The sequence below is a fragment of the Callithrix jacchus genome, chromosome 18, assembly GCF_049354715.1.
Source record: "Callithrix jacchus isolate 240 chromosome 18, calJac240_pri, whole genome shotgun sequence".
In the NCBI taxonomy this organism is placed as follows: Eukaryota; Metazoa; Chordata; class Mammalia; order Primates; family Cebidae; genus Callithrix; species Callithrix jacchus.
The window spans coordinates 13,545,585-13,572,772 of NC_133519.1; the positions used below are offsets into that span (position 1 = coordinate 13,545,585).

Here is a 27,188-nt window from a genome sequence, read left to right on the forward strand (position 1 = left end):
GTCTTGGCTATGTGTGTCATTGGCTGAATCTTCCTCCTTCCTTGTTTCCTCATTGTGAGTCAGGACCTATAGACAGAGAGGAGTTGGTTAGAAGTCACCTATCTCAACCCAGTACCGTGTGTTTCTACGTGTGTGTGTGTGGGGGGGGTACACTTGGGGGTTGTTCCTGGAATAGCAATGGGTATTCTGTGATGGGGCATAGAGAGTGTCACTTTGGGCAGCCATAGGCTCTCCTCTTGCACTGAACTGAGCTATGCCTGAGTTCCGTGGTGCCTGCTCCAAGCCACCTCTAATCCTTAGTATCCTTCCCACTAATTTCCTGTCTGTTCCTAGAAAGCTGAACTTGATATTCTACTTTTCTTTATTCATTTTACCTTCCAGCTACCCCACATACAGACATACACACACACACTCACTAGAGGGAGATTCATTTTACTCACATACTCACATAATCACTCACACAAGCTGTCAAGGCAATGTTGCCTTTTTCTGGGTATCTGCCATGTGCAAGGAGGTCTGAAGCTGCAGGAGCAAAAGGGGAGGAGGATACACAGTGCCCCGTCGCATGATTTGCAGTCTTGTCTGGAAGTTAGGACATTCGCATCTTTCTCACACAAATACACACTATACGGTCTCTCTCTCTTTCTCTCCCCCATCCCTTTTTTTCTTTCTCTGCCCCAGAATAATCTCACAGAAACAGACTTATGCAGTAATTCCAAGCAAGACATGGGTTTTAAGCAGGCATTAGGATTACACAATCTAGGCCAGGTGAGTAACTGGCCACCAGGTTAGGAAAGAGCAGGTAATCGAGCTAGAAAACCTCGGAAGTGAAAGGAGACTTACAGAGCACCCAGTGGAGCTGCTCCATTTATTGAATAAGGAAATCGATGCTCCCAAAATTAATTAAAATAACCCCAAAATTGTGTTTCTGCATCATCCTGGAGCATAATTCCTCAGACTCCCAGCTCCCCCCTCTCTCCTGCAGCCTTGTCTTTTTAATTCTGGGGATGACCAACAGGTTTTCAGGTCTGTGTTGAGTGGCTCTGGGACATTGCAGAATGATCTCTAACAGCGAAACGAATAACAAAACTTCTGAAGGGTTAAAATAATCACTGGGGAACAAACTCCATTTCTTGAGAAGTTTCACGGAGTAATATCAAAGGAGTGTGACGCAGGTGACAGGTTGCGCCTGCATGATACACAGGTACTACAAATAGGTTTTGCAAGACCTCAGAGATGTTTGAAAATGATAAAACAAAAATTTTCCAAAGAATCATTACGAAGTGATGAGAAGTTGACAAACTGGCAGGAGAGAATGATGTCACTTGGGTCTGTTAGGTATGCACATGATGAGGTGGCTTCAAATTACTGCTGATTCTATGATAGAAAGGCTAGAGATAATTTCAGGACCAATCACAGCTAAGGAGGCTGACTCTGGGTGGGGAAGTGGACTCTGTGATCCACGGCTATTATGAATGTGAAGTCGTGCACTTGTTTGTTCCCGTTGCTTGAAGCTGCTTTTTAAAAATACATATTTACTGTGGAAAATATATCTCCCACATAAAAATGGTGATTTAAAGCATTTTTCTGTGTGCTTTTTTGGTATTCATTCCATTTACAATGTTGTGTGCCTTTGTTAAGATACATGTGTATGCATGTGGGTTGATGGAAGATAAAAAAAATCCTGATACTGGCCGGATGCAGTGGCTCACACCTGTAATCCCAGCACTTTGGGAGGCTGAGGCAGGTGGATCACGAGGTCAAGAGATCGAGACCATCCTGGTCAAAATGGTGAAACCCCGTCTCTACTAAAAATACAAAAAATTAGCTGGGCATGGTGGCGCATGCCTGTAATCCCAGCTACTCGGGAGGCTGAGGCAGGAGAATTGCCTGAACTCAGGAAGCAGAGGTTGCAGTGAGCCAAGATCATGCCATTGCACTCCAGCCTGGGTAACAAGAGTGAAACTCCATCTGAAAAAAAAAAAAATCCTGATACTAAATACAGCAAAGTATCAACAGTGGTTATTTCTGGCTGTTTTATGTTAGTGCTCATTTTAATAGCTCTTTGTTTTCCACATTATGAATTATATAATTTTGGGGGTGGGCATGGAGTCTTGCTCTGTCAGCCAGGCTGGAGTGCAGTGGCTCAAGCTCAATCTAGGCTCACCACAACCTCCGTCTTCCTGGCTTAAACGATTCTCTGGCCTCAGTCTCCAGAGTACCTGGGATTACAGCCATGCACCACCATGCCCAAATAATTTTGTACATTTTTTACTAGAGATGGGGTTTCATCATGTTAGTCAGGCTGGTCTCGAACCCCTGATCTCAGGTGATCCACCCTCCTCAGCCTCCCAAACTGCTGACATTACAGGCATAAGCCACCACATCCAGCTATATAATAGTATTTTATTTTCATAAAATCTATTATAATATTAAAAAATAGAATTTAATCAAGATGTTGCTGGGCTAGAGGAAAAATATGTTTTCTACCCAATACAAACCTTCCTGAGGCTCTGCACAGGCCCTGTATGAGCATCCTAAGGGTGTGGGCCTCTTCCTTCTTGAGGTTGATTATGGTGTCTCTCCTCTCCACACATCCCATTCCAATGCCTGATCTTCTGTTGGGGTCCCTGGAATATCCCAACATCCTATTCACCCTGACAGCCCAGGTCACCTCTTGTCCACTGACTTTGCAAGTAGATGTCTTGTCTTAGCTGCTTCTTTCATCTCATCTTTTCTCCTCCTCTGTAGCTTGGCAGGATCCCACTGATCCAGCCATTTAGGGAGCAGCATGCTGCTTCTTCGTGAAGGTCTGAAGAACCGAAGAAGTCAAGACTATGCATAGTTTGGCAAATTTCAGGTTCACATCCTAATTGCTGATCTCAATTTGTGCAGATAAATAAACATGCATTTGGTTTCTCTTCATGTTCTTCCTTAATTTTTATACTTTCATGTTTCTTCCTCCTCCTAAGGCTATGACTTCCATAATTGCTGGAAAATTTTCTAGCTCAGATAAAAACTAGCTATTAAGAGAATTCCTGTACTTTCATATTTCCGGCTGAGGAAACTCTCAAGGCAGGTCTAGGTCAACCACTTTTCCAATTCATTCTTTGCCAGCCTCCAGCTTAATTTTCTCATTTTTATTCCATCTCATCTGCCTGTTCTTTGTTATGCTCTATATTCAATCTACCACCTCACACCTGCCACCTCATATACTCTGTAAGCACCAATTGGCAAACCTAGGAAATTAGCCAGATGTGCAGCGGCCTATGCCAAACTGCCCTGCACTTCCCACACCATGTATCCATCACACCCAAGATCCCTGGACTCACATCTGACTTTGGGCCATGAAGCATGAAGATAAAAACCTTCTCTGGATCAAGCAGAAGAAAGGGTATCAGCGGTCGAAGATCAACTTAATGAAACAAAACAACAAGACAAGAATAGAGAAAAAAGGATAAAAAGGAATGAGCAAAGTCTCCAAGCAATATGGGACTATGTGAAAAGACCTAATATACGCTTGATTGGTGTACCTGAATGTGACGGAGAGAATGAATTCAAGCTGGAAAATACTCTCCAGGACATTATCCAGGAAAATTTTCCTAATTTAGCAAAGCAGGACACTATTCAACCCCAGGCAATACAGAGAACACCACAAAGATATTCCTCAAGAAGACCAACCCCAAGGCACATAATCGTTAGATTCACCAAGATCGAAACGAAGGAGAAAATATTAAGGGCAGCCAGAGAGAAAGATCAAGTTACCCATAAAGGTAAGCCTATTAGGCTTACAGCAGATCTCTCAACGGAAACCCTATAAGCTAGAAGAGAGTGGGGGCCAATATTCAATATACTTAATCAACAGAACTTTCAGCCCAGAATTTCATATCCTGCCAATTTAAGCTTTACATTTGAAGGAAAAATAAAATTTTTTAGGAACAAGCAAGTACTCAGAGATTTTATTACCACCAGGCCTGCTTTACAAGAACTTCTAAAAGAAGCACTATACACAGAAAGGAACAACCAGTATGACCCTTTCTAAAAATACACCAAAAAGTAAAGAGCATTAACATAAAGAAGAATTTTCATCAAGGAAAGGACAAAATAGCCAGTTAATATCAAACGGCAGCAACCCTAAATTTAAATCGACCAAATCTCCCAATCAAAAGATACAGACAAAATCTAACGGTATATCCAAAGATATACATAGACTCAAAATAAAGGGTTGGGAAAAAAAACGTACCAACCAAATGGAGAGCAAAAATAAATAAATAAAAAGCAGGAGCTGCAATTTTCACATTTGACAAAATAGATTTCAAAGCTACAAGGATAAAAGGATTAATGTAATAATAAGAGATCTTAACACCCAGATACATAAGACCCATAATGAGATTTAGATTCAACGAGACAGAAAATTGATAACGATATCCGGGACTGGAACTAAGATCCAGAACAAATAAACTCAATAGAGCTCTCCATTTTAAACACACAAAATATACATTATCCACAAAATCTAACGATATATCTAAAGATATACAAAGACTCAAAACAAGGGGATGGAAAAAAACTCACCAACCAAATGGAGAGCAAAAATAAATAAATAAAAAGCAGGAGTTGCAATTCTCACACTTAATAAAATAGATTTCAAAGCTATAAGGATGCAAGGGTAAAAAAAAAAAAAAAAAAAAAAAACCTTCTCTGTCGGCGGGGCACAGTGGCTCAAACCTGTAATCCCAGCACTTTAGGAGGCAGAGGCGGGTGGATCATGAGGTCAAGAGATGGAGACCATCCTGGTCAACAAGGTGAAACCCCATCTCTACTAAAAATACAAAAAATTAGCTGGGCATGGTGGTGCGTGCCTGTAATCCCAGCTACTCAGGAGGCTGAGGCAGGAGAATTGCCTGAACCCAGGAGGCGGAGGTTGCAGTGAGCCGAGATTGCGCCATTGCACTCCAGCCTGGGTAACAAGAGCGAAACTCCGTCTCAAAAACAAAAAACAAAAAAAAACTTCTCTGTCTTCCTCAGAATTTCTCTGTAGACTCAGTGCCCAGCCTTCTGCCTGCCAAATGATAGGAGCTCATTTAATGTCGGCTGAGATGTTGAGAGCTTTATATAATTCCTTCACCGAACAATGCAGTGGATTTGCAGAGAACATTTGCACTACACTTTTTGAACCCAGAACCCACCTGCCCTCTGGGAATGCCTTGAGCCTAATCGTTCCCAAATCTCATTCTCCTCCCTATGAATCTAAAGCAGCAGGCTCATAACAGCAAAGCACCTGCTGTTTCCTATCCACACCTGCAGTTCCCTTGGAAGGAGGTGTCCTGTATCTTCCAGAAGACTGGAAGCAACCTGAAGGCAGGTTATCTCTCCCAAATCTAACTGGAGTGATCTTAAATTGGAGCTTGCCCATTGCCCACATAAATTTTGTGGAAACAATAGGGATTGAAAACAGAAGACCCCTGTACCAGTTTCCTACAGAGAAAAAATTCAGGAAATGTGATAGACTTATAGTTTCTATAATTATTTTTCAATTTAACATTTTTATCACACCCTAGAAAGCAATGGTCCAAAAACAAAGAAATACATAATAATCAAACAAAACTTACTACTCATGTTACATGTGCTTGTCAGGGTGTGTTATCCTCTGTGACAACAGTCCCGGAAATGTGTGTGACTTCAAACAATAGAACTCTGTGTTTTGTGTGTGCCATAGTCTATTGTGGGTTGGCAGGGACTTGGATTTCTTCAGTTCCATGGCTCGTCACCATCAACAGGCACTCTTGCTGCATTCTACTGTGCAGGCAGGGAAAGAAATGGCAGGTGGGGGCAAGCACACTGTTTCTTAACTTTCTGGATATGGAGACAACACGCTGCATTTCCAGTGACATTAGCTAAATGTCAGCCAGAAATAAATGAGAGTCGGTTGTCTGCAAACTCTCACCTCTCTATCACATTGAGCCTTCTGCTTGCTAAAAGTCTATTTACTTTCTTCTTTCTACACACAGACACATTCACCTCTTCCCCAAGAGAGACAACACAAGGACCAACACAGTCACTGCATCTACTTCCAAGTTCAGGATCTCTGGGTGATATACAAATCTCTCCATCATATTCTCTTCATGTGGGCTATTCTTAGACTAGTAAACTAGTAAAAGGATCGATCCTTTTCATCCTTGCCACAATCCAATTTGCAATAGTGGAGCAGAAACAGGGTAACCTCAGGAGAAACTTCCAAGAGAAAATAGATCTCTTGACCTCGTGATCCACCCGCCTCGGCCTCCCAAAGTGCTGGGATTACAGGCTTGAGCCACCGCATCCTGGTAACATGGTGAAACCCCGTCTCTACTAAAAATACAAAAAATTAGCTGGGCACGGTGGTGCGTGCCTGTAATCCCAGCTACTCGGGAGGCTGAGGCAGGAGAATTGCCTGAACCCAGGAGGCGGAGGTAGCAGTGAGCCGAGATCGCGCCATTGCACTCCAGCCTGGGTAACAAGAGCGAAACTCCGTCTCAAAAAAAAAAGAGAAAGAAAGAAATAGAAGAAGGTGGGATAACTAGTATCTGATCTACAGCGATTCTGAAATCCCTCTGAGAAGGCAGGCCGAAGTCTACCCTTTTATCTGATATGGTGAAAATTCTTTGATATGATATTGATTTACTCTCTGGAAGGTGATCCTGTTCCCCGAGGCTTGTTCCTTTCTCATTAGCCTCCCCTGAAGTAGGTTGTGTGCCCTCCTCTGGAACAGTGAAATTTGGGCTGTTCTTCCTGCCTCAATGTCACTTTAGGACTTTGAAATGCACTCTTTTGTAGCCTGGGCTCATGGTTTCTTAAACAAAACAATTTCATCAAAAATTTCGCAGGCTTCCAATTTGTTTCCAGTCAAATCGTTTCTCACAGAGAATCCGCAACTACCACCCCCACCTCTTTGGTACTCCAATTGCTTACACTACTGTTCCTTTTCTCATAGTATATTTAATATATAATTTACACGGTCTTTGTGTTTCTTTATTTCCATCCTCCCCATAGCATGTAAGCTCCATAAGGTCAGAGATACTTGTTATTGTTCATGACACATCCCAAGTGTCTAGGATGTGATATGACATATTGTAGGCACTCAGTAATCAGCGGAATGAATGAATTGAAGGAGTATCTTTATCTAGAGCTGGAGAATCCTCAAATTTTCCACCACCAGCAAGCAGCTGTCACTGTAAGGTTAAGCAAGTCCTTCAGCACTGAGCACATATTCCAGCAGGGAGTTCCAGGACACATCATCACCGGATGTTTTGTGATGTGTCATTTCAGGTGACTTATATTTAACTTGAGAAATAACTGATACTGCTCACTCTCGGAAAACTCCACTTTCCGCCATATGGGAATGCAATCTCCTACGTGGCTGAGCCTGAGTTATTGAGATTCACGTCTATATTGGAACAATAAGATTATGTTTTGAATCTGAAAAAAGAAGAAGGTTTGATGCTTTTGTGCTTTTTCTCATGTGGCGGGAGAAGGTATAGATATTTTATAAGATGATTTTGCTTTGTTTTACAACACATCATTTTGAAATCCTCATAGAGAAGAAAGGTCGATGATGTCAAAATGAAGGAGAATAAAGAGTCTCCATTTGAAAAAGAATTCCTCCATGTTAATTTCAAAGAAGAGGGAATTAAATTTGGTCATTCTCCCTTAGCAGCACCTGTCGTATTACCAGAGGCTGTTTAGTTAAAATGAACTTCCTGGTAGATAAGGGAAATAAAAAATTCTTGTAATCACAATTTCAAAAATTCGGTCTGACTTTCTTAATATTTTTTCTTAATTCATCCAATTTTTTATTGCATAAGAAAACATACATTTTCTTTGAATAATATTATGCAAATATAATAATATTATACAAAGTATTTGTAGTGAAACAAATTTCTAGAAAGGAAAAATGCTGGCTGGGCACGGTGGCTCAAACCTGTAATCCCAGCACTTTGGGAGGCCAAGGCGGGTGGATCACAAGGTCAAGAGATCGAGACCATCCTGGTCAACATGGCGAAACCCCGTCTCTACTAAAAATATTAAAAAAAAAAAAAATTAGCTGAGCATGGTGGCGTGTGCCTATAATCCCAGCTACTCAGGAGGCTGAGGCAGGAGAATTGCCTGCCCCAGGAGGCGGAGGTTGAGATGAGCCGAGATTGCGCCATTGCACTCCAGCGTGGGTAACAAGAGTGAAACTCCATCTCAAAAAAAAAAGAGAAAAGAAAAAAAGAAAAAGAAAGGAAAAATGCTAAATAAGGAGGAAGCAGAAACAATTGATGTCATAATGATGGTTTTAGGAGCTAAACCTGAATATCTTCCCAGGTGGAATAAGTACTTCCCTGGCTTAGTAGGTGAACATTGAGCCGAGATCGCGCCATTGCACTCCAGCATGAGTAACAAGAGTGAAACTCCATCTCAAAAAAAAAGAAAAAAGAAAAAAAGAAAAAGAAAGGAAAAATGCTAAATAAGGAGGAAGCAGAAACAATTGATGTCATCATGATGGTTTTAGGAGCTAAACCTGAATATCTTCCCAGGTCGAATAAGTACTTCCCTGGCTTAGTAGGTGAGCACTTTCCTCTTCTCATGAAAGAGAGATCTTCTATCAACATATTCACCTCTTTCAGATATTGCTAAGTAACAAAAATAATGTTCTTCTAGCAGTAGCCTTGCCAGCCAGCTCCTATAATCTTACCTGCATGTCCTGTGACATGTTCTTCGTGGAGTCTAGAGACATAGTCTTCAAGTGTCCAGCACCTGTCACATTTCCACAAAGCCCACCTCACCATTGTCCACCATCACACTATCTCTCCTCAGTGTCTACCTCTTCAGTAACCACCTAGACAGAGTCTGCCTGAAGCCTCTTTCATCTGGCCAACAGCAACACATTCCCCAAAGCAGTCTCAGAAGCTGGCAGGGCCAAAACATCACAAAGACAAATGGATTTTCCCTTTTATGACTCTCCATCAAATGTTCTTCGAAGCCTGAAATGGTAAAGAAGGCCTCTTCTGATCTCCCTGGGATGAGGCTGAACAGAGAAGGATTCTTTCCTGAATTTATTGTAATGCAACATTCCAGGGGTAAGCCAGGAAAGGACCAGCCTCAGTCACATCAACATTTCCAGAGTCTCCAAAGAAGGAGCTTAGATGAAGTTCAACTTTCTTACAGTGATCTATCCAACTTTCTGTGCTCTGGGCATTGACTCCATCCTTATAATGATTTTGTTTATCTATCCACTTCCTGAATTATGTGCCTTTTTCATGGTTGTCTTAACCTGACTGTTGCAGTAAGTTGTGCCTGACACTCATGCCTCATGGGCAGGAAGTTTATTTGGAAATGTGATCCCAAGGAAGAGGAATAATGCGCAAAGTAAAATTAGAGAAGGAAGGTTCATTCAAGAAGGCATTACCAGTTTGCACATCAGCAAGAACGACTGACAGTCAAGTCCATGGGACTTTTTTTTTTTTAACAGCAACTCAGTAAATTTATTGACTTATTTTAGGACTGTAACAATAGAATTGTTTTCATTTCAGCACTTAGTCAGTTATAATTACAAAGACATTGCCTTATACAACCTTGGGTGTTGGGAAAAGGGAGAGAGAGTGACTTTGTAACTTAATGAGCATGTATGATGTCAGCTAATGATTATTGAACAATCCCTGTACCGGCTACTCTTATAAATATTCTACTCTTATTAACCTAGTTAGCCCTCCCGGCAACACTGTGAGATAGCGACTACTGTTCATTTTATGTGCAAAGAAATTAAAACACCGGTTAGGGTAATAACTTGCCCACAGTCAGCAATGGCTCAGCTGGGACCTGAACTCAGTAAGTCTGGCTGCAGAGTTCACACTTGTAACCATTATTTTACAGTCACTTCTCAAACATAAAGTACCTAATATGGTGCTCTACTCATAGCTCAACAATGGTTAGTTCCTCTAACTACGTACTTTCTTACTGAAACTACAAATTGAATGCTGAAACTAGTGTCTTACCATTTTTTTAATTGGGTCATATAGTAGTTTCTCCTCCTCCTCCCCCTCCCCCTCCCCCTCCTCCTCCTCCTCCCCCTCTCGCTCCTCCTCCTCCTCCTCCCCCTCCTCCTCCTCCTTCTGCTTCTTCTTTTTCTTCTTCTCTCCCCCTCTTCCTCCTCCTCCTCCTTCTATCCTTCTTTTTCTCTTCTACTTCTTTTTCTTCTTCTTTCCTCCTCATCCTCCTTTTTCTTCTTCTTCATCTTCTTCTTCCTCTCCTTCTTCTTCTATTTTAGGTTCCAGAAGCACACATGCAGGTTTCTTAGATGGATAAATTACATGTGCTCAGGGTTGGTGTACAAATGAACCCATCACCCAAGTTGTGAGCACAGTACCTGACAGCCTTCCAACCCATTCCCACCTTCCACCTTTCCCCCAAGTAATCCTGAGTATCTATTGTTCCCACCTTTGTGTCCATGTGTATTCAATGCTTCACCACTTATAAGTAAGAACAGGTCATATTTGGTTTTTGGTCTTGCATTAGTTCACGTAGGATAATGGCCTTCAGCTTCATCTGTACTGCAAAACATATTCTAGCAAGGACATGAAGTCAGTGAAGATGCCCAGCAACAGTGGAACTGAATAAAGAAAACATGGTACATATACATATGTCATAATAGCATGCAGCCATAAAAAATGCCCATGGGACTTCTTGGTGATCTTTAAGAAGTAGGCTCAGAACTCTCTGTCCTGGAGATGAAGGCAGGAAGTATTTATCCATAGTCTTCTTTCACTTCCCTTCACTATCGTCATTTGTCAAGTCTGGACCCATATGCATTGACTCCCCTACACCTCCCAGTTGTACACACAAAAGCATTCCATGAGTGCCCTGTACTGCAGTATCATAGGAGCCCCAGACCAAAAAGAAAGAGGTATGCAGTATGGTCCTGAAGAGCAACTTTACCAGGTATCTCCTGTACAAATCCCATCCAAGCCTGCATGAAAAGGGCCATATGACAGTGTATGAATAACAGGTAGGGTAGAGAGAACTTGTAGGGATATCCAGGAGGTGTCAGGTATAGTTAATCAGCAAGTCCAAGAAAGGTCAGGCTTTGCTATTAATAAAAACAATTAGCAGAATTCTCTCATCCTGAGAAGGACAGACATGAAAGTCAGAGGCATATGGGGAGATATTAGTTGCAATCAGCAGCCATATGGCTTCCCAGCACATCCATGGCTGATTCAGCAGTACTGATGAGGAAATTGAGCTTTCTCGTAGAGTGAGAAAAAAAAAGCTGGCTGGGGGCATGGTGTGGGTGGGGGTCTTTAGACAAAACAGCAGAAGAGTAAAATGAGAAGGTCTAGAAGCTAGAATGAGAGCAGTGCTGACTGAGGGAGAGGAGATAAGTCAAGTGGGTGCATCAGGTCAACACCTAAAGGGCATCTTGAATGAAAGTTCCTCCAAGACATATGGATCTAGGAAAGACATGAGAGCCTCAGAGCTGAGGTTCAGGTTAGTTAGGTCCCAGGCCTGTTGGCATGGAGGACTGAGAAGCAGAAGCAGGTTGCCTTGGGCCTGATAATCCCACCATATCGGAGACAGGGTATGCTTATCATTCCCTTAGTAGGGTCTCCAGGGAGCAGGTTTGAGGAGAGGCTTGTGTCCAAGTCTAAAGAAGAGCTCAACTGAGGCAAGTGGCATGGTGATGGCGGTGGCCACAGACCAAAGCGAGGTGACTATTTAAACAAGCAGAGAGAGAAATAGATAAGTGAATGTATTTGTTCATTTTCATGCTGCTGACAAAGACATAACAGAGACTGGGCAATTTACAAAAGAAAGAGGTTTAATAGACTTGCAGTTCCACATGGCTGGAAAGGCCTCACAATCATGGCAGAAGACAAGGAGAAGCACATCACATCTTTTTTTTTTTTTTTTTGAGACAGAGTTTTGCTCTTGTTACCCAGGCTGGAGTGCAATGGCGCGATCTCGGCTCACCGCAACCTCCGCCTCCTGAGTTGAGGCAATTCTCCTGCCTCAGCCTCCTGAGTAGCTGGGATTACAGGTGTGAGCCACAATGCCCAGCTAATTTTTTGTATTTTTAGTAGAGACAGGGTTTCACCTTGTTGACCAGGATGGTCTCGATCTCTTGACCTCGTGATCCAACCGTCTCAGCCTCCCAAAGTGCTGGGATTACAGGCATGAGCCATCGCGCCCGGGTGCACATCACATGTTACATGGATGGCGGTAGGCAAAGAGAGAGCTTGCACAGGGGAACTCCTCTTTTTTAAATCCAACAGATCAAAAAAAATCAAAAATAAATAAAACTATCAGATCTCATGAGACTTATTCACTATCATGAGAACATGAGAACAGCACCGGAAAGACCTGCCCCCATGATTCAATTACCTCCCACAGGTCACTCACACAACATGTTGGAATTAAAGATGAGAGTTGGGTGGGGACACGGCCAAATCATAATGGATAAAGTATCAGAAACATCTGTCTCTTGCTAAGCTTTTACAGCTTTTCTCAGCTTTTTTCTCATGAGCCTGCTGCAAGGAAGGATTTCCCCTATAAAAAATTTCCTGCTAGTTCTCAAAGCAGCCTCTGGTGTCTGTTTGCAAATAACATCATCCGTCCATCTCTCCATCCCTCTGTTTACTCATTTATTCTATAATTGTCAATTCTCTGAGCAGCTACCACACACCAAGCATCACGTGAGGATGGAAGGTAGAACAAGGCTAAGCAGAGGAACCTCTAGTGGTGGCTGGCTGGTCCTGAGCTCAAGTTTATTAGAAGTGACACAGCTGTGCAACCAGCAGGTGCTCTACAAACATTCAAGTAAGAGGAAATAATGAGGCCGGGCGCGGTGGCTCACGCCTATAATCCTAGCACTTTCGGAGGCTGAGGTGGGTGGATCACGAGGTCAAGAGATCGAGACCATCCTGGTCAACATGGTGAAACCCCGTCTCTACTAAAAATACAAAAATTAGCTGGGCATGGTGGCGCGTGCCTGTAATCCCAGCTACTCAGGAGGCTGAGGCAGGAGTATTGCCTGAACCCAGGAGGCGGAGGTTGCGGTGAGCTGAGATCGTGCCATTGCACTCCAGCCTGGGTAACCAGAGCGAAACTCCAGCTCAAAAAAAAAAAAAAAGAGGAAATAATGAGGGAGGAACCACTCAACACCTGGATTTCAAGGATAGTTTGGATTCTCCAAAGACCATACTTGCAACAGGTTGCAAACTGCGGGCAGTGAGCTAAGTTTCATCTCATCTTGAGGAGAGTAAACTTTGATATAAGGGCTCAGGGAATTCCAGCTCCTTCGTTCCCATGTTGACTGCAGGATTCCCATGAGAGCCAGGGTCTTCAGGGCCTGCTGTCACATTTGACAGAATAAATGGATGGGCTGAAAGGGCCAAGCTGCTCCAGAGCTTCCGAATGTGACTGTTCTTCCCAGAGTTTCACTGCTTGGAACTCTCATTCATGGATTGAGGTCTGCCCGCCCTTATGCTGTTTACTCTGAGTTCCTCCTTGGAGAAAAGGCTTTTTAGAACCAAAAGAATCATTTTAGCTTCTCCTTTCCCCAGCCAGGCATGAGTATACTGAGCGATGGAGTAACAGAATATTACTTTTTTACACCTGGGACAATTCAGGTCACCATGCCCTTGGCCTCCCAGAAATACCTATTGCTTATCTCTACATCCACTTCAAATATTAAATATCCCCACAAGTGTCACCTGTGCTGAAGATTAGACCCTTCCAGAAGATATGACTGTTTCTGGTTCCAGCAGTCCCAAAATGTCTTCCTTCTCTCTCTTTCAGCCCACACCCTTCCTGTAAACACTACACTTGGGAGCAAAGCGTACTCAGGGGGATAAAGCCCAGGTGACATCCTTGTCAGACAGCAAGTGCCACAAGTTTCATCACAAAAGTTGAGTCAACAGGTGGATGAGGGAAGAGGGGTGAATCATGTCTGACAGGTGAAGAATGAAGGCACAGCAGCCCAGACAGATCCTGTTTCCTTGAGGCAGGGTTTGCTCCCTGCATAAAAAGCCAGTTGGCTGGGAACACCATTCCAGCGTTGAGGGGCATACGGACTATTCCTCTCTGCACACCAGGTGAGTCTCTTTACTTGGAACTCTTTACCTTCCATTCTAGGTATTTAATTTCTAATAGTGTCTCGTTGGCATTCTTGTATCTTTTTTTCCCTCATTATTGAATTTGGTCATAGCCATGCAGGCTGTTCAGTTGAATTATAACCTCTAGGAATATCCTTGTTTTAAAAGTAATCATACTGTGGGCTTGAAAGACTTCAGATATATCAGTTCTTCATTCCTCTTTCTGTGTCAGCAAGCAGGGGGTTGAACCCAGGTCCACAGCATTTTCCCTGATATTATAATTTCTTCTTATTTATAATTTTAATACAGAGAATTTTATTCTTTAAACAGACACTTTAATGAGAGCTTGTTATATTTGGCAAATTGGTTACAAATAAATAATTTAAGCAGCAGAAAATGTTCTCTATGATACTCCAATTCATTCAGCAAATGGGAGCTAAAATGCAATGTGTAATAGTAACTTATCAGTGCCAGGTGATCAGGGCAAGTGCTGTAACAGTTTGGGAATACAGAGATTTCTGAAAGGTTTTCTCTAGAGAAGCCACTAAAAGTCCCATATGAAATAATGTGGTGGTTGGTTAGTCCTTGAACAGGCAGGAACAAGGAAAACATTTAAGACTGAGGAGCACTTGAGTCAGGCCAGAGGTGGAATTGTGTGGGGTCCTAGAGAGGTCAGAGTTATACAATAGGTGATAAGCCATGCTATGTTTCAGAAATGAGTGGGTAGATTGAATTTATTTTTTTTTTAAATAACCTCACATTTCCAATGATCCAGCATTTCATATTCCTGCTAGAAGCCTGTTGTTGTGCTGTGTAGGAAGAAAAAGGGCACCAGGAGAGGCCCTGCTCCAGTGGAATAGGAGCAAATCATCTTTAAGTTCCTCTTTTTCAAAGACTCAGAAATTAATCAAGTATTCTTTGTGGTCAAGAAGGGGAAAGAAAGAACATTTGCTTTTTAAGGGTCCTGAAGTGCTATTTACCATGGCTTCTTCCCTAGTTGTTCTCCATTTAAATCATCGGTTCTTTTTCTAGGACCAGCCACTGTTGAAGCATGAGCTCCCAGCAGCAGAAGCAGCCCTGCGCCCCACCCCCTCAGCTCCAGCAACAGCAGGTGAAACAGCCTTGCCAGCCTCCACCCCAGGAACCAAGTATCCCCAAAACCAAGGAGCCTTGCCACCCCAAAGTGCCTGAGCCCTGCCAGCCCAAGGTTCCAGAGCCCTGCCACCCTAAGTTGCCTGAGCCCTGCCAGCCCAAGGTTCCAGAGCCCTGCCCCACCAAGCTGCCTGAGCCCTGCCCTTCAACAGTCACTCCAGCACCAGCCCAGCAGAAGACCACACAGAAGTAATGTGGTCCACAGCCATGCCCTGGAGGAGCCGGCCACAAGATGCTGAATCCCCTATCCCATTCTGCTTATGAGTCCCATTTGCCTTGCAATTAGCATTCTGTCTCCCTGAAAAAAAGAATGTGCTATGAAGCTCTCTTTCCAGCACACTCTGAGTCTCTGAATGAAGCTGAAGGTCTTAGTACCAGAGCTAGTTTTCAGCCGCTCAGAATTCATCTGAAGAGAGACTTAAGATGAAAGCAAATGATTCAGCTCCTTTATACCCCCATTAAATTCACTTTCAATCCCACTCTTGACTCTGTGTCGTTGACTCTATAGCTTCATTCCTTTCCCTCATGAAACAGGAGCTATACACAGAGATGGGTTGGTGAAGAAGGGTTTTGTCCAGAAGGCATCTGATGCTCACACTAGGAGGGTGGGGGGCTGCCCCGCCAAGCATTCCTGGGCTGCCTATGGGAGGCTGTGCAACGCCACCTAGAAGCTGTTGCTTTAAGCATCCAGGGCTGGAGCAGGGCTCTCTCTTGCAACTCAGTGAGTCATGCCAGAATTTAGTTAGCACCTGTCTAAGCTGACTCTGACTCACTGATACTGAATGCCTTCTCTCTAAATCTGGCTTTTAGACTGCTAACTTATTCAGCCAATTCCTGTTTATTTCACATAATGTTCCTACATATGCTAACCTGCTCCTTCTCATTTCTCTTTGATACCTACAACCTAGATTTCCAAACACACCCAAAGACACACAGACTCCATTCCTTATCTCAATTGGTCATTTCTAGTCTCTGAGTGCCAACTCTGGACCAGAAACAGAATAAGGGGGATTTGCGATGCTTGTCAGGGGCATTTACAATGTCCTCGAGGAACGTACTTCATTCCCTACCCCACCCCTCATTCAAACACACATACACACATATACAACCACACACAGGTGATGTGGAGTCCTCACAGAGTAATGCACAAAAGCTAATCCAGTTTAGGACTCTTTCACATAGGTGGGAACCACGGAAGTGAGAACTGTAAAACCCACTCCCACTCATCTCCTTATAGTATCAACGTGTTTCAAGTCAGATTTACAAAGATATAACTATCAACAGTGTATACGTATATATGTGTATATATATTTATATTGATAGAAGAAGTTACTTTTGTTTGTAACTGGGAGACAAAGCAAGTTGTTCTGTGGCAGTATAAAAGAGATGTTTTTCTTAGGTTGGAAAATGAAATAATAAAAAAATTGCATGCCATTGGTATAACTCAAGAAATTGTGATACTTTTGATCTTGGCATTTTTACTTCATTGTTTTATTTAAAATTACAAAGCCCATATGCAAAATGTTTATCCTAAAAGTTTTATTACCCTAAAGGTTTTTTGTTTAATTAGTAGGTAAAATCTACCATCATATCCAAGTATAAGTGCCTCCTTGCACCAAACCAATTAGCCAAGCAGAAAAAAAAAAGTTGTAATCATATGCTATTATTAGTTAGCATAGGTTAGCTGCTATAACAAACACCCCCCTATATTGTTAGAACTCCATCAAGTAAGTTATTTTCCACTCATGTGAAAGTCCGATATAAGTTAGTAAAGTCTTTGTTCCACATAGTCATGAAGAGACACAGTCTCGCTATCTCTGAGTGCTGTGCCCTATAATCCAAGCACAAGAACAGGAAATAGACTGAATATAGAGAAGATTCCCTGGGGAACTTACCCACTTGGAAAGAGAAATGGCATGCCTAACCTCAGTTCTTATTGATTTGTGTAGAACTTGGTCACATAGCCCTATCTACCTCACAAAGTTAAGAAATGTACTTTACTGGTGTGCAGAGAAAGAAAGACACAGATTCGGGTGAGCGCCTCAAGCTTCAGCCACAGAATAACCTTGTTCTCAAATATCCATCTGCTCCTTTGTCTCATAAGTAGAACACAATCCCCCAAGGAAAAAACCTTTTGGTACCTGCAAGTTCAAAATCTAGGATCTCTAGATGACATGAAATTATCTCCATCCTGTCTTTCTATGGCTCCTTTTGTTCAGAAAATTATGAAACAAACAAATGGGCCATTTTTCCTATTACTCAGCATCCAATGTCAATGCAGATACAGGAAAACTAAATCAAAACCACCCTGTGCAAAGGAAGATAATGGTGACACATGGTGGCCACTGGGCCTCAGTACTCTGAAATCAAACTGGGCAGGCATTGGGAAGCCACACTTTTCCCATTCCAGTTTACCAGAAGTGGTAGAAGTTCCTTTCAAGGTGTTGATTCTGTTCTCTGGAAGGAACTCCTTTTAACTTTTCTATTCATTTTTTTGCCGTAGGTAGAATTAAACCTTTTTTGTACCATTCTCAATCATCAAACCTGAAGTGTGTACTGGGATCTATGCCCTTCTTGGTTAGGTAACTTTGTAGTTCACTTTCTTTTTAAAATTTTTTGTTATTTTTTTCTTTTCTATAGTTTTGACTTTTAGATTCAGGAGTTGACATGGTTTGGTTCTGTGTTCCCACCCGAATCTCATGCGGAACTGTAATCCTCAATGTTTGAGGAGGGGCCTGGTGGTGGTGACTGGATCATGGGGATAGACTTCCCCCTTGCTGTTCTCATGATAGTGAGTGAGTTCTCACAGGACCCTGCTGTTTAAAAGTGTGCAGCACTTCCACCTTTGCTCTTGTCCTGCTCTGTCACCCAAAGATGTGACTTCTGCCATAATTGTGAGTTTCCTGAGGCCTTCCCAGCCATGCTTCCTGCACAGCCTATGGAGCTATGAGTCAATGAAACCTCTTTTTTTTCTAAATTACCCAGTCTCAGATAGTTCTTTATAGCAATGCAAGAACGGACTGATACAGGGGTATACACTTGTAGGTTTGTTACAAGGGTGTATTGTGTGATGCTGAGGCTTGAATATGAATAAGCCCATCACCCAAATAGTGAGCATGGAACCCAACAGGTAGTTTTTCAACCCTTACCCCCTTCCGTTTCTTCCCTCCTCTATTAGTCCCCTGTGTCTATTGTTGCCATCTTTATGTCCATGAGTATCCAATATTCAGCTCCCATTTGCAGGTGAGAACATGTGATATGTAGCTTTCTGTTCTCACATTAATTTGCTTAGGATAGTGGCCTCCAACTCCAACCATGTTGCTGCAAAGAATATGATTTCATTCTTTTTTATGGCTGTGGAACATTCCATGGTGTATATGCACCACATTTTCTTTATCCAATTCACTGTTGATGGGCACCTAGGTTGATTCCATGACTTTGCTATTGTGTATAGTACGGCAATACACATACAAGTGGATGTGTCTTTTGTTAGAATAATATTTTTTCTTTTGTACATATACCCTGTAATGAGATTGCTGAGCTCCATTTTAGGTTCTTTGAAAGATCTCCAAACTGCTATCCACAATGGCTGAACTAATTTACATTCCCATCAATAGTGTATAAAAGTTCTCTCTTCTCCACAGTCTTGCCAGCAACTGTTGCTTTTTTTACTTTTTATATAATAGCCACTCTAACTGGTGTGAGATGGTATCTCATTGTGGTTCTGATTTACATTTCTGTGATTAGTGATGTTGAACATTATTTCATGTTTTTTGGTCACTTCTGTATCTTCTTTTGAGAAGTGTCTGTTCATGATTTTTGCCCATTTTTAAATATGATTATTTGGTTTTTGCTTGTAGTGTTGTTTAAGTTCTTATGGATTCAGCATATTAGACCTTTGTCAGATGATTTTTTTTTTTTGAGAGTGCAGTGGTGTGATCTGACCTCCCGTTGGCTCACTGCAACTTCTGCCTCCCAGGTTCCACCTCCCAGGTTCAAGCAATTCTCTGCCTCAGCCTCCTGAATAGCTGGGATTAAAGATGCCCACCACCACGTCAGGGTAATTTTTGTATTTTTGGTAGAGAGGAGGTTTCACCATCTTGGCCAGGCTGGTCTTGAACTCCTGACCTCGTGATCTGCCCACCTCAGCCTCCCAAAGTGCTTGGATTTCAGAGGTGAGCCACCACGCCTGGCCTTTTGTCAGATGATTTACAGATATCTTCTCCCATTTAGCAGGTTGTCTGTCTGCTCTGTTGATAGGTTCTTTTGCTGTGAAGAGGTGCTTTCATTTAACTGGGTCCTATTTGTCAATTTTTAGTTTTGCTACAATTGTTAAGAAATTGGTCATAAACTCTTTCCCAAGACCAGTGTCTAGAATGGTGTTTCCTAGGTTTTTTCTAGGATTCTTATATTTTGAGGACTTGCATTTAAATCTTTAATCCATCTTGAGTTAATTTTTCAGATGGTGAAAGATAGAGGTGCAGTTTCATTCTTCTGCACATGGCTAGCCAGTTATCCCAGCACCATTTATTTAATAGAGAGTTCTTTCCCCATTGCTCATTTTTGTTGATGTTGTCAACAATTAGATGGCTGTAGGTGTGCAGCTTTATTTCTGGGTTCTCTATTCTGTTTCTTTGGTCTCTGTGTCTGTTTTTGCACCAGTACCATTCTGTTTTGGTTACTATAGCTTTATAGAATAGCTTAAAGGCAAGTAATGTGATTCCTTGTTCTTTTTGTTTAGGATTGCTTTCGCTATTTGAACTCTCTTTTGGTTTCATATGAATTTTAGAATAGTTTTCTCTAATTCTGTGAAAAATAGTATTCATGGTTTGAAAGGAATAATGTTGAATCTGTTGATTGCTTTGGGCAGTATGGCCATTTAACAATGTACAAAATCAGTAACATTTGTATACATCAATGATGTTCAAACTGAGAGTAAAATTAAAGATAGAATCCCATTTACAATGGCCACACACACAAAAAACATAACTAGGAATGCATAGAATCAAGGAGGCGAAAGGAAGAATATGAAACATCTCTACAGGGAGAACTCTCAAACACTGCTGAAAGAAATCATGGATAACACAAACAAGTGAAAAAATTTCGTGTTCATGGATTGGAAGAATGCAGTTATCTGTTGTTTTGGTTTGTTTTTGTGGGGTGGTGGGAGAACTGGGCATCTCTAGTCATCCATCTTGCTGATATCATTGTTCTCTTGTTAATTTTATTTCTAAATGTTTTATTGTTTTTGGTTCTATTGCAAAAACTGTAAATGTAAAGCCCAAAACTATCGGGGGGAAAAATCCCAGAAGGAAATCCAGGCAATACCATTCAGGACATAGGCTTCAGCAAAGATTTCATGACAAAAACGTCAAAAGCAATTGCAACAAAAGACAAAATGGACAAATTAGATCTCATTAAACTAAGGAGTTTCTGCACAGCAAAAGAAACTCATTAGAGTGAACAGACAACCTAAAGAATGAGAGAAAATTTTTGGGGTCTATCCATCTGACAAAGATCTAATATCCAGAATCTGCAAGAAACTTAAAGAAATTTACAAGAGAAAACAACCCCATTAAAAGTGGGCAAAGGACATCAACAGACAATTGCCAAAAGAAGACATTTATGCAGCCAACAAACATTTAAAAAGGCTCAACATCATTGATCATCAGAGAAATTCAAATCAAAACTACAATGAGCAAAGGAGAAAATGGGCAGTTGTTTTGTGTGCATTGAGTTTTACTTCTGCAAGATAAAAATGTTCTAGAGGAAGAGGGGGAGAAAGAAGATGGCACAGTAAGAGCAACTCAGGATTGCAGCTCTAAGTGAAGGCACAGAGGGGTGAGTGCAAGCCGGATTTCCAGACAGATCTTTGTTACCCACAGAAAGGGGAAATTCCCAGGTGTAGGAGAGGCATGGGATGCCAGCGCAGCTGTTTCAGCTGGCGCTGCCATTTCGGCTGGTGCCACAGCACAGCAGCACTCCGCACAAAACGCACTGGTCTGGGTGTCCTGTTAAACCAGCAATCTGAGATTTGGGAGGGCAGATTAGCATATCCATCTGATTAAACAGGACATGGACAATGAGCCAGACCAGGAGATTCCCGGGAAGCGACGTTTGAGCTGGCGCAGTGGGTTGCTGCATGGGAAATCACACAGATCCTGGTGCCCTTTCAGCAGGTGACTGAAACACCTGGGAGAGAGTCAACGCTTCAACTTAAAAAAAAAAAGGCTCTGAGACAGGGAGCCAGGTGATCAGGCTTGGCGGGTCCCACCCCCACAGGGACAAACAAAACAGCCATTCAAAATGCTAGAGGTTGAGAGTTTCACTGAGGGCACAGCTGAACCCAGGACAGTGCAGCTCGGTGAGGGAGGGGCGTCCGCCATTACCGAGGCATTCTGCCCCTACTGAGGTACACTCCCATTGCTGACACAGCCTGCCATTGCCAACACAGCCTGCCATTGCCAAGACAACCCGCCATAACAGAGAGGCCACCATCACCACAGCAGTCGTAACCACACCCATATAAACAGGACTGCAGGGAATTACGCTCAGCAGCAGGGTGGAGCCCATGGCAACAGGGCAGACCCCACGGCAGCAGGGTGGAGGCTCGGCAGGCAAATAGTGACTAGACTGCCTCCTAGCTGGGCAGGACAGTGCAATGGATACTCATAAAGAAAGCCCTAACTCCCCGTGACAGAGCATCTGAGAAGAAAAAGGGGTTTTATTAGTTCTGCTGCAGCAGACTCAAACGTACCTGCCTAACAGCCCTGAATGAACAATGGAGCTCACAGCTCAGCACTTGAGCTCCTATAAAGTACAGACCATCTTCTCAAGCAGCTCCCTGACCCCTGTATATCCAAAGAGTCACTTCAAAAAGAACTGATCAGACTGACATTTGGCGTGCATCATTCTGGGACAAAGATAGTAGAAGAAGAAACTGGTAGCATCCCTCACTGTTCCGCAGCTGCTACAGGGGTACCCCCAGACAAGCATGGCCTGGAGTGGACCTCAGCAGTCATACAGCAGAGGGGCTAGACTGTTAGAAGGAAAACTAAGTAACAGAAATACTTCATCATCAACAATCTGGGCATCCACTCAGAGATCCAATAGAAAAATCAGCTACTACTCAGACTTCAGGTGGATAAACCCACAAAGATGGGAAGAAACCAGTGCAAAAAGGAGGAAAACACCTGAAACCAGAACACCTCGCCTCCTACAAAGGACCAAAATTCCTCACCAGCAAGGGAACAAAGCTGGATGGAGAATGAGTGTGATGAAATGACAAAATCAGACCTCAGAAGGTGGGTAATGAGAAACTTCCATGAGCTAAAAAAAAAACATGTTCTAAATCAATGCAAAGAAACTAAGAACCTTGAAAAAAGATTTGAAAAAAGATTCGAGGAAATGATAACAAGAATGGACAACTTAGAGAGGAATATGAATGAATTGAAGGAGCTGAAAAACACAACACGAGAACTTCGTGAAGCATGCACAAGTTTCAACAGCCGAATTGACCAAGCAGAAGAAAGAATATCAGAAGTCGAAGATCAACTCAATGAAATAAAACGAGAAACCAAGATTAGAGAAAAAAGCACAAAAAGGAATGAACAAAGTCTCCAAGAAATGTGGGACTATGTGAAGAGACCTAACCTACGTTTGATAGGTGCACCTGAATGTGACGAAGAGAATGAATCCAAGCTGGAAAATACTATTCAGGATATTATTCAGGAAAATTTCCCCAACCTAGCAAGGCAGGCCAATATTCATGTCCAGGAAATACAAAGAACACCACAAAGATATTCCGCAAGAAGAGCAACCCCAAGGCACATACTCGTCAGATTCACCAGGGTTGAAATGAAGGAGAAAATACTAAGGGCAGCCAGAGAGAAAGGTCGGGTCACCCATAAAGGGAAGCCCATCAGACTCACAGCAGATCTCTCGGCAGAAACCCTACAAGCCAGAAGAGAGTGGGGGGCAATATTCAACATCCTTAAAGAAAAGAACTTTCAACCCAGAATTTCATATCCAGCCAAACTGAGCTTCATAAGTGAAGGAAAAATAAAACCCTTTGTGAACAAGCAGGTACTCAGAGATTTTGTCACCACCAGGCCTGCTTTACAAGAGCTCCTGAAAGAGGCACTACACATAGAAAGAAACAACCAGTACCAGCCATTCCAAAAACATACCAAATGCTAAAGAGCATCAACAAAATGAAGAATCTGCATCAGCTATTGGGCAAAACAGCCAGCTAGCATCAAAATGGCAGTATCAAATTCACACATAACAATATTAACCCTAAATGTAAATGGACTAAATGCACCAATCAAAAGACACAGACTGGCAAATTGGATAAAAAACCAAAACCCATCAGTGTGCTCTATCCAGGAAACCCATCTCACATGCAAAGATACACAACGGCTCAAAATAAAGGGATGGAGGAAGATTTACCAAGCAAATGGAGAGCAAAAAAAGGCAGGAGTTGCCATTCTCGTCTCTGATAAAATAGACTTTAAAGCAACAAAGATCAAAAGAGACAAAGAAGGTCATTACATAATGGTAACAGGATCGATACAACAAGAAGAGCTAACCATCCTAAATATATATGGACCCAATACAGGAGCACCCGGATATATAAGGCAAGTTCTTAATGACTTACAAAGAGACTTGGACTCCCACACAATAATAGTGGGAGACTTTAACACTCCACTGTCAATATTAGACAGATCACCCAGACAGAAAATTAACAAGGATATCCAGGGCTTGAACTCAGACCTGCAACAAGCAAACCTGATAGACATTTACAGAACTCTCCACCCCAAATCCACAGAATATACATTCTTCTCAGCACCACATCACACCTACTCTAAAATTGACCACATAATCAGAAGTAAAGCACTCCTCAGCAAAAGCAAAACAACTGACATCATAACAAACAGTCTCTCAGACCATATAGTGCAATCAAGTTAGAACTCAGAATTCAGAAACTAACTCAGAACCATACAGCTTCATGGAAACTGAACAACTGGCTCTTGAATGTTGACTGGATAAACAATTAAACGAAGGCAGAAATAAAGAAGTTCTTTGAAATCAATGAGAACGAAGACAAAACATACCAGAATCTCTGGGACACATTTAAAGCAGTCTCTGGAGGAAAATATATAGCAATAAGTGCCCATATGAGAAGAGTGGAGAGATCCAAAATTGACACCCTATCATCAAAATTGAAAGAGCTAGAGAAGCAAGATCAAAAAAAACTCAAAACCTAGCAGAAGACAAGAAATAAATAAGATCAGAACTGAACTGAAGGAGACAGAGACACGAAAAAAACCTTCCAAAAATCAATAAATCCAAGAGCTGGTTTTTTGAAAAGATCAACAAAATAGACAGACCACTAGCCAGACTGATAAAAAGGAAAAGAGAGAACAACCAAATAGATGCAATAAAAAAACGATAAAGGGGAAATCACCACAGATTCCACAGAAATTCAGACCATCATCAGAGAATATTATAAACAACTCTATGCACATAAACTAGTAAACCTGGAAGAAATGGATAAATTCCTGGACACCAATGTCCTCCCAAGCATAAACCAGGAGGAAGCTGAAACTATGAATAGACCAATAACAAGGTCTGAAGTCGAGGCAGCAATTCAGAGCCTACCACACAAAAAAAGCCCAGGTGCAGATGGGTTCACAGCCAAATTCTACCAGACACACAAAGAGGAGCTGGTACCATTCCTTCTGAAACTATTCCAAATAATCCAAAAAGAGGGAATCCTTCCCAAATCATTTTATGAGACCAACATCATCCTGATACCAAAACCCGGCACAGACTCAACAAGAAAAGAAAACTTCAGGCCAATATCTATGATAAACATAGATGCAAAAATCTTCAATAAAATACTGGCAAGCTGATTGCAACAGCAAATCAAAAAACTTATCCATCATGATCAAGTAGGATTCATCCTGGGGATGCAAGGCTGGTTCAACATACACAAGTCTATAAACGTAATTCACCACATAAACAGAACCAAAAACAAAAACCACATGATTATCTCAATTGATGCAGAGAAGGCATTCGACAAAATTCAACAGCCCTTTATGCTAAAAACCCTCAATAAATTCGGTATCGATGGAACGTATCTCAAAGCAATAAAAGCTATTTACAACAAACCAACAGCCAATATCATACTGAATGGGCAAAAACTGGAAGCATTCCCTTTGAAATCCAGCACTAGACAAGGATGCCCTCTTTCACCACTCCTATTCAATATAGAACTGGAAGTTCTAGCCACAGCAATCAGGCAAGGAAAAGAAATAAAGGGTATTCAAATAGGAAAGGTGGAAGCCAAATTGTCTCTATTTGGAGCTGACATGATAGTATACCTAGAAGACTCCATCGCCTCAGCCCAAAAACTCCTGAAACTGATAAGCAACTGCAGCAAAGTCTCAGGATATAAAATCAATGTGCAAAAATCACAAGCATTCCTATACACCAATAACAGACTTAAAGAGAGCCAAATCAAGAATGAACCGCCATTCACAATTGCTACAAACAGAATAAAATACCTAGGAATACAACTTACAAGGAACATAAGGGACCTCTTCAAGGACAACTACAAACCACTGCTCAACGAAATAAGAGAGGACACAAACAGATGGAGAAACATTCCATGTTCATGGTTAGGAAGAATCAATATCATGAAAATGGCTATACTGCCCAAAGTAATTTACAGAATCAATGCTATCCCCATCAAGCTACCATTAACTTTCTTCACAGAACTGGAAAAAACCACCATGAACTTCATATGGAACCAAAAGGGAGCTCGCATAGCCAAGTCAATTCTAAGCAAAAAGAACACAGCGGGAGGCATCACACTACCAGACTTCAAACTATACTACAAGGCTACAGTAATCAAAACAGCATGGTACTGGTACGAAAACAGAGATATAGACCAATGGAACAGAACAGAGGCATTGGAGGCAACACAACATATCTACAACCATACAATCTTTGATACACCTGACAAAAACAAGCAATGGGGAAAGGATTCCCTGTTTAATAGATGGTGTTGGGAAAACTGGCTAGCCATGTGCAGAAAGCAGAAACTGGACCCCTTCCTGACACCTTACACTAAAATTAACTCCAGATGGATTAAAGACTTAAACATAAGACCTGGCACCATAAAAACCCTAGAAGAAAATCTAGACAAAACCATTCAGGACATAGGAGTAGGCAAGGACTTCATGACCAAAACACCAAAAGCATTGGCAACAAAAGCCAAAATAGACAAATGGGACCTAATCAAACTCCACGGCAAAAGAAACAGTCACTAGAGTGAATCGGCAACCAACAGAATGGGAAAAAATTTTTGCAGTTTACCCATCTGACCAAGGGCTGATATCCAGAATTTACATTACAAAGAACTAAAACAGATTTACAGGAAAAAAACAAACAAGCCCATTCAAAAATGGGCAAAGGATATGAACAGACACTTTACAAAAGAAGACATACATGAGGCCAACAAACATATGAAAAAATGCGCATTATCACTGGTCATTAGAGAGATGCAAATCAAAACCATGTTGAGATATCATCTCACGCCAGTTAGAATGGCGATCATTAAAAAATCTGGAGACAACAGATGCTGGAGAGGATGTGGAGAAATAGGAACACTTTTACACTGTTGGTGGGAGTGTAAATTAGTTCAACCATTGTGGAAGGCAGTGTGGCAATTCCTCAAGGCCTTAGAAATAGAGATTCCATTTGACCCAGCAATCCCATTACTATAATCCCAAAGGACAATAAATCGTTCTACTATAAGGACACATGCACACGAATGTTCATTGCAGCACTGTTTACAATAGCAAAGACCTGGAACCAACGCAAATGCCCATCGATGATAGACTGGACTGGGAAAATGTG

At 42.0% G+C, this 27,188-nt stretch overlaps 1 protein-coding gene across 1 annotated transcript; it reads left to right on the forward strand.

Moving 5' to 3' along the window:
- The first annotated feature begins 14,067 nt into the window (after positions 1-14,067).
- On the forward strand, positions 14,068-15,739 carry LOC100413399 (uncharacterized). Its single transcript, XM_008984417.5, has 2 exons — positions 14,068-14,108; positions 15,141-15,739. The coding sequence occupies exon 2, from the start codon at positions 15,160-15,162 to the stop codon at positions 15,451-15,453; it is 294 nt and encodes a 97-aa protein (XP_008982665.1). The 5' UTR covers positions 14,068-14,108; positions 15,141-15,159; the 3' UTR covers positions 15,454-15,739.
- The last annotated feature ends 11,449 nt before the right edge of the window (positions 15,740-27,188 follow it).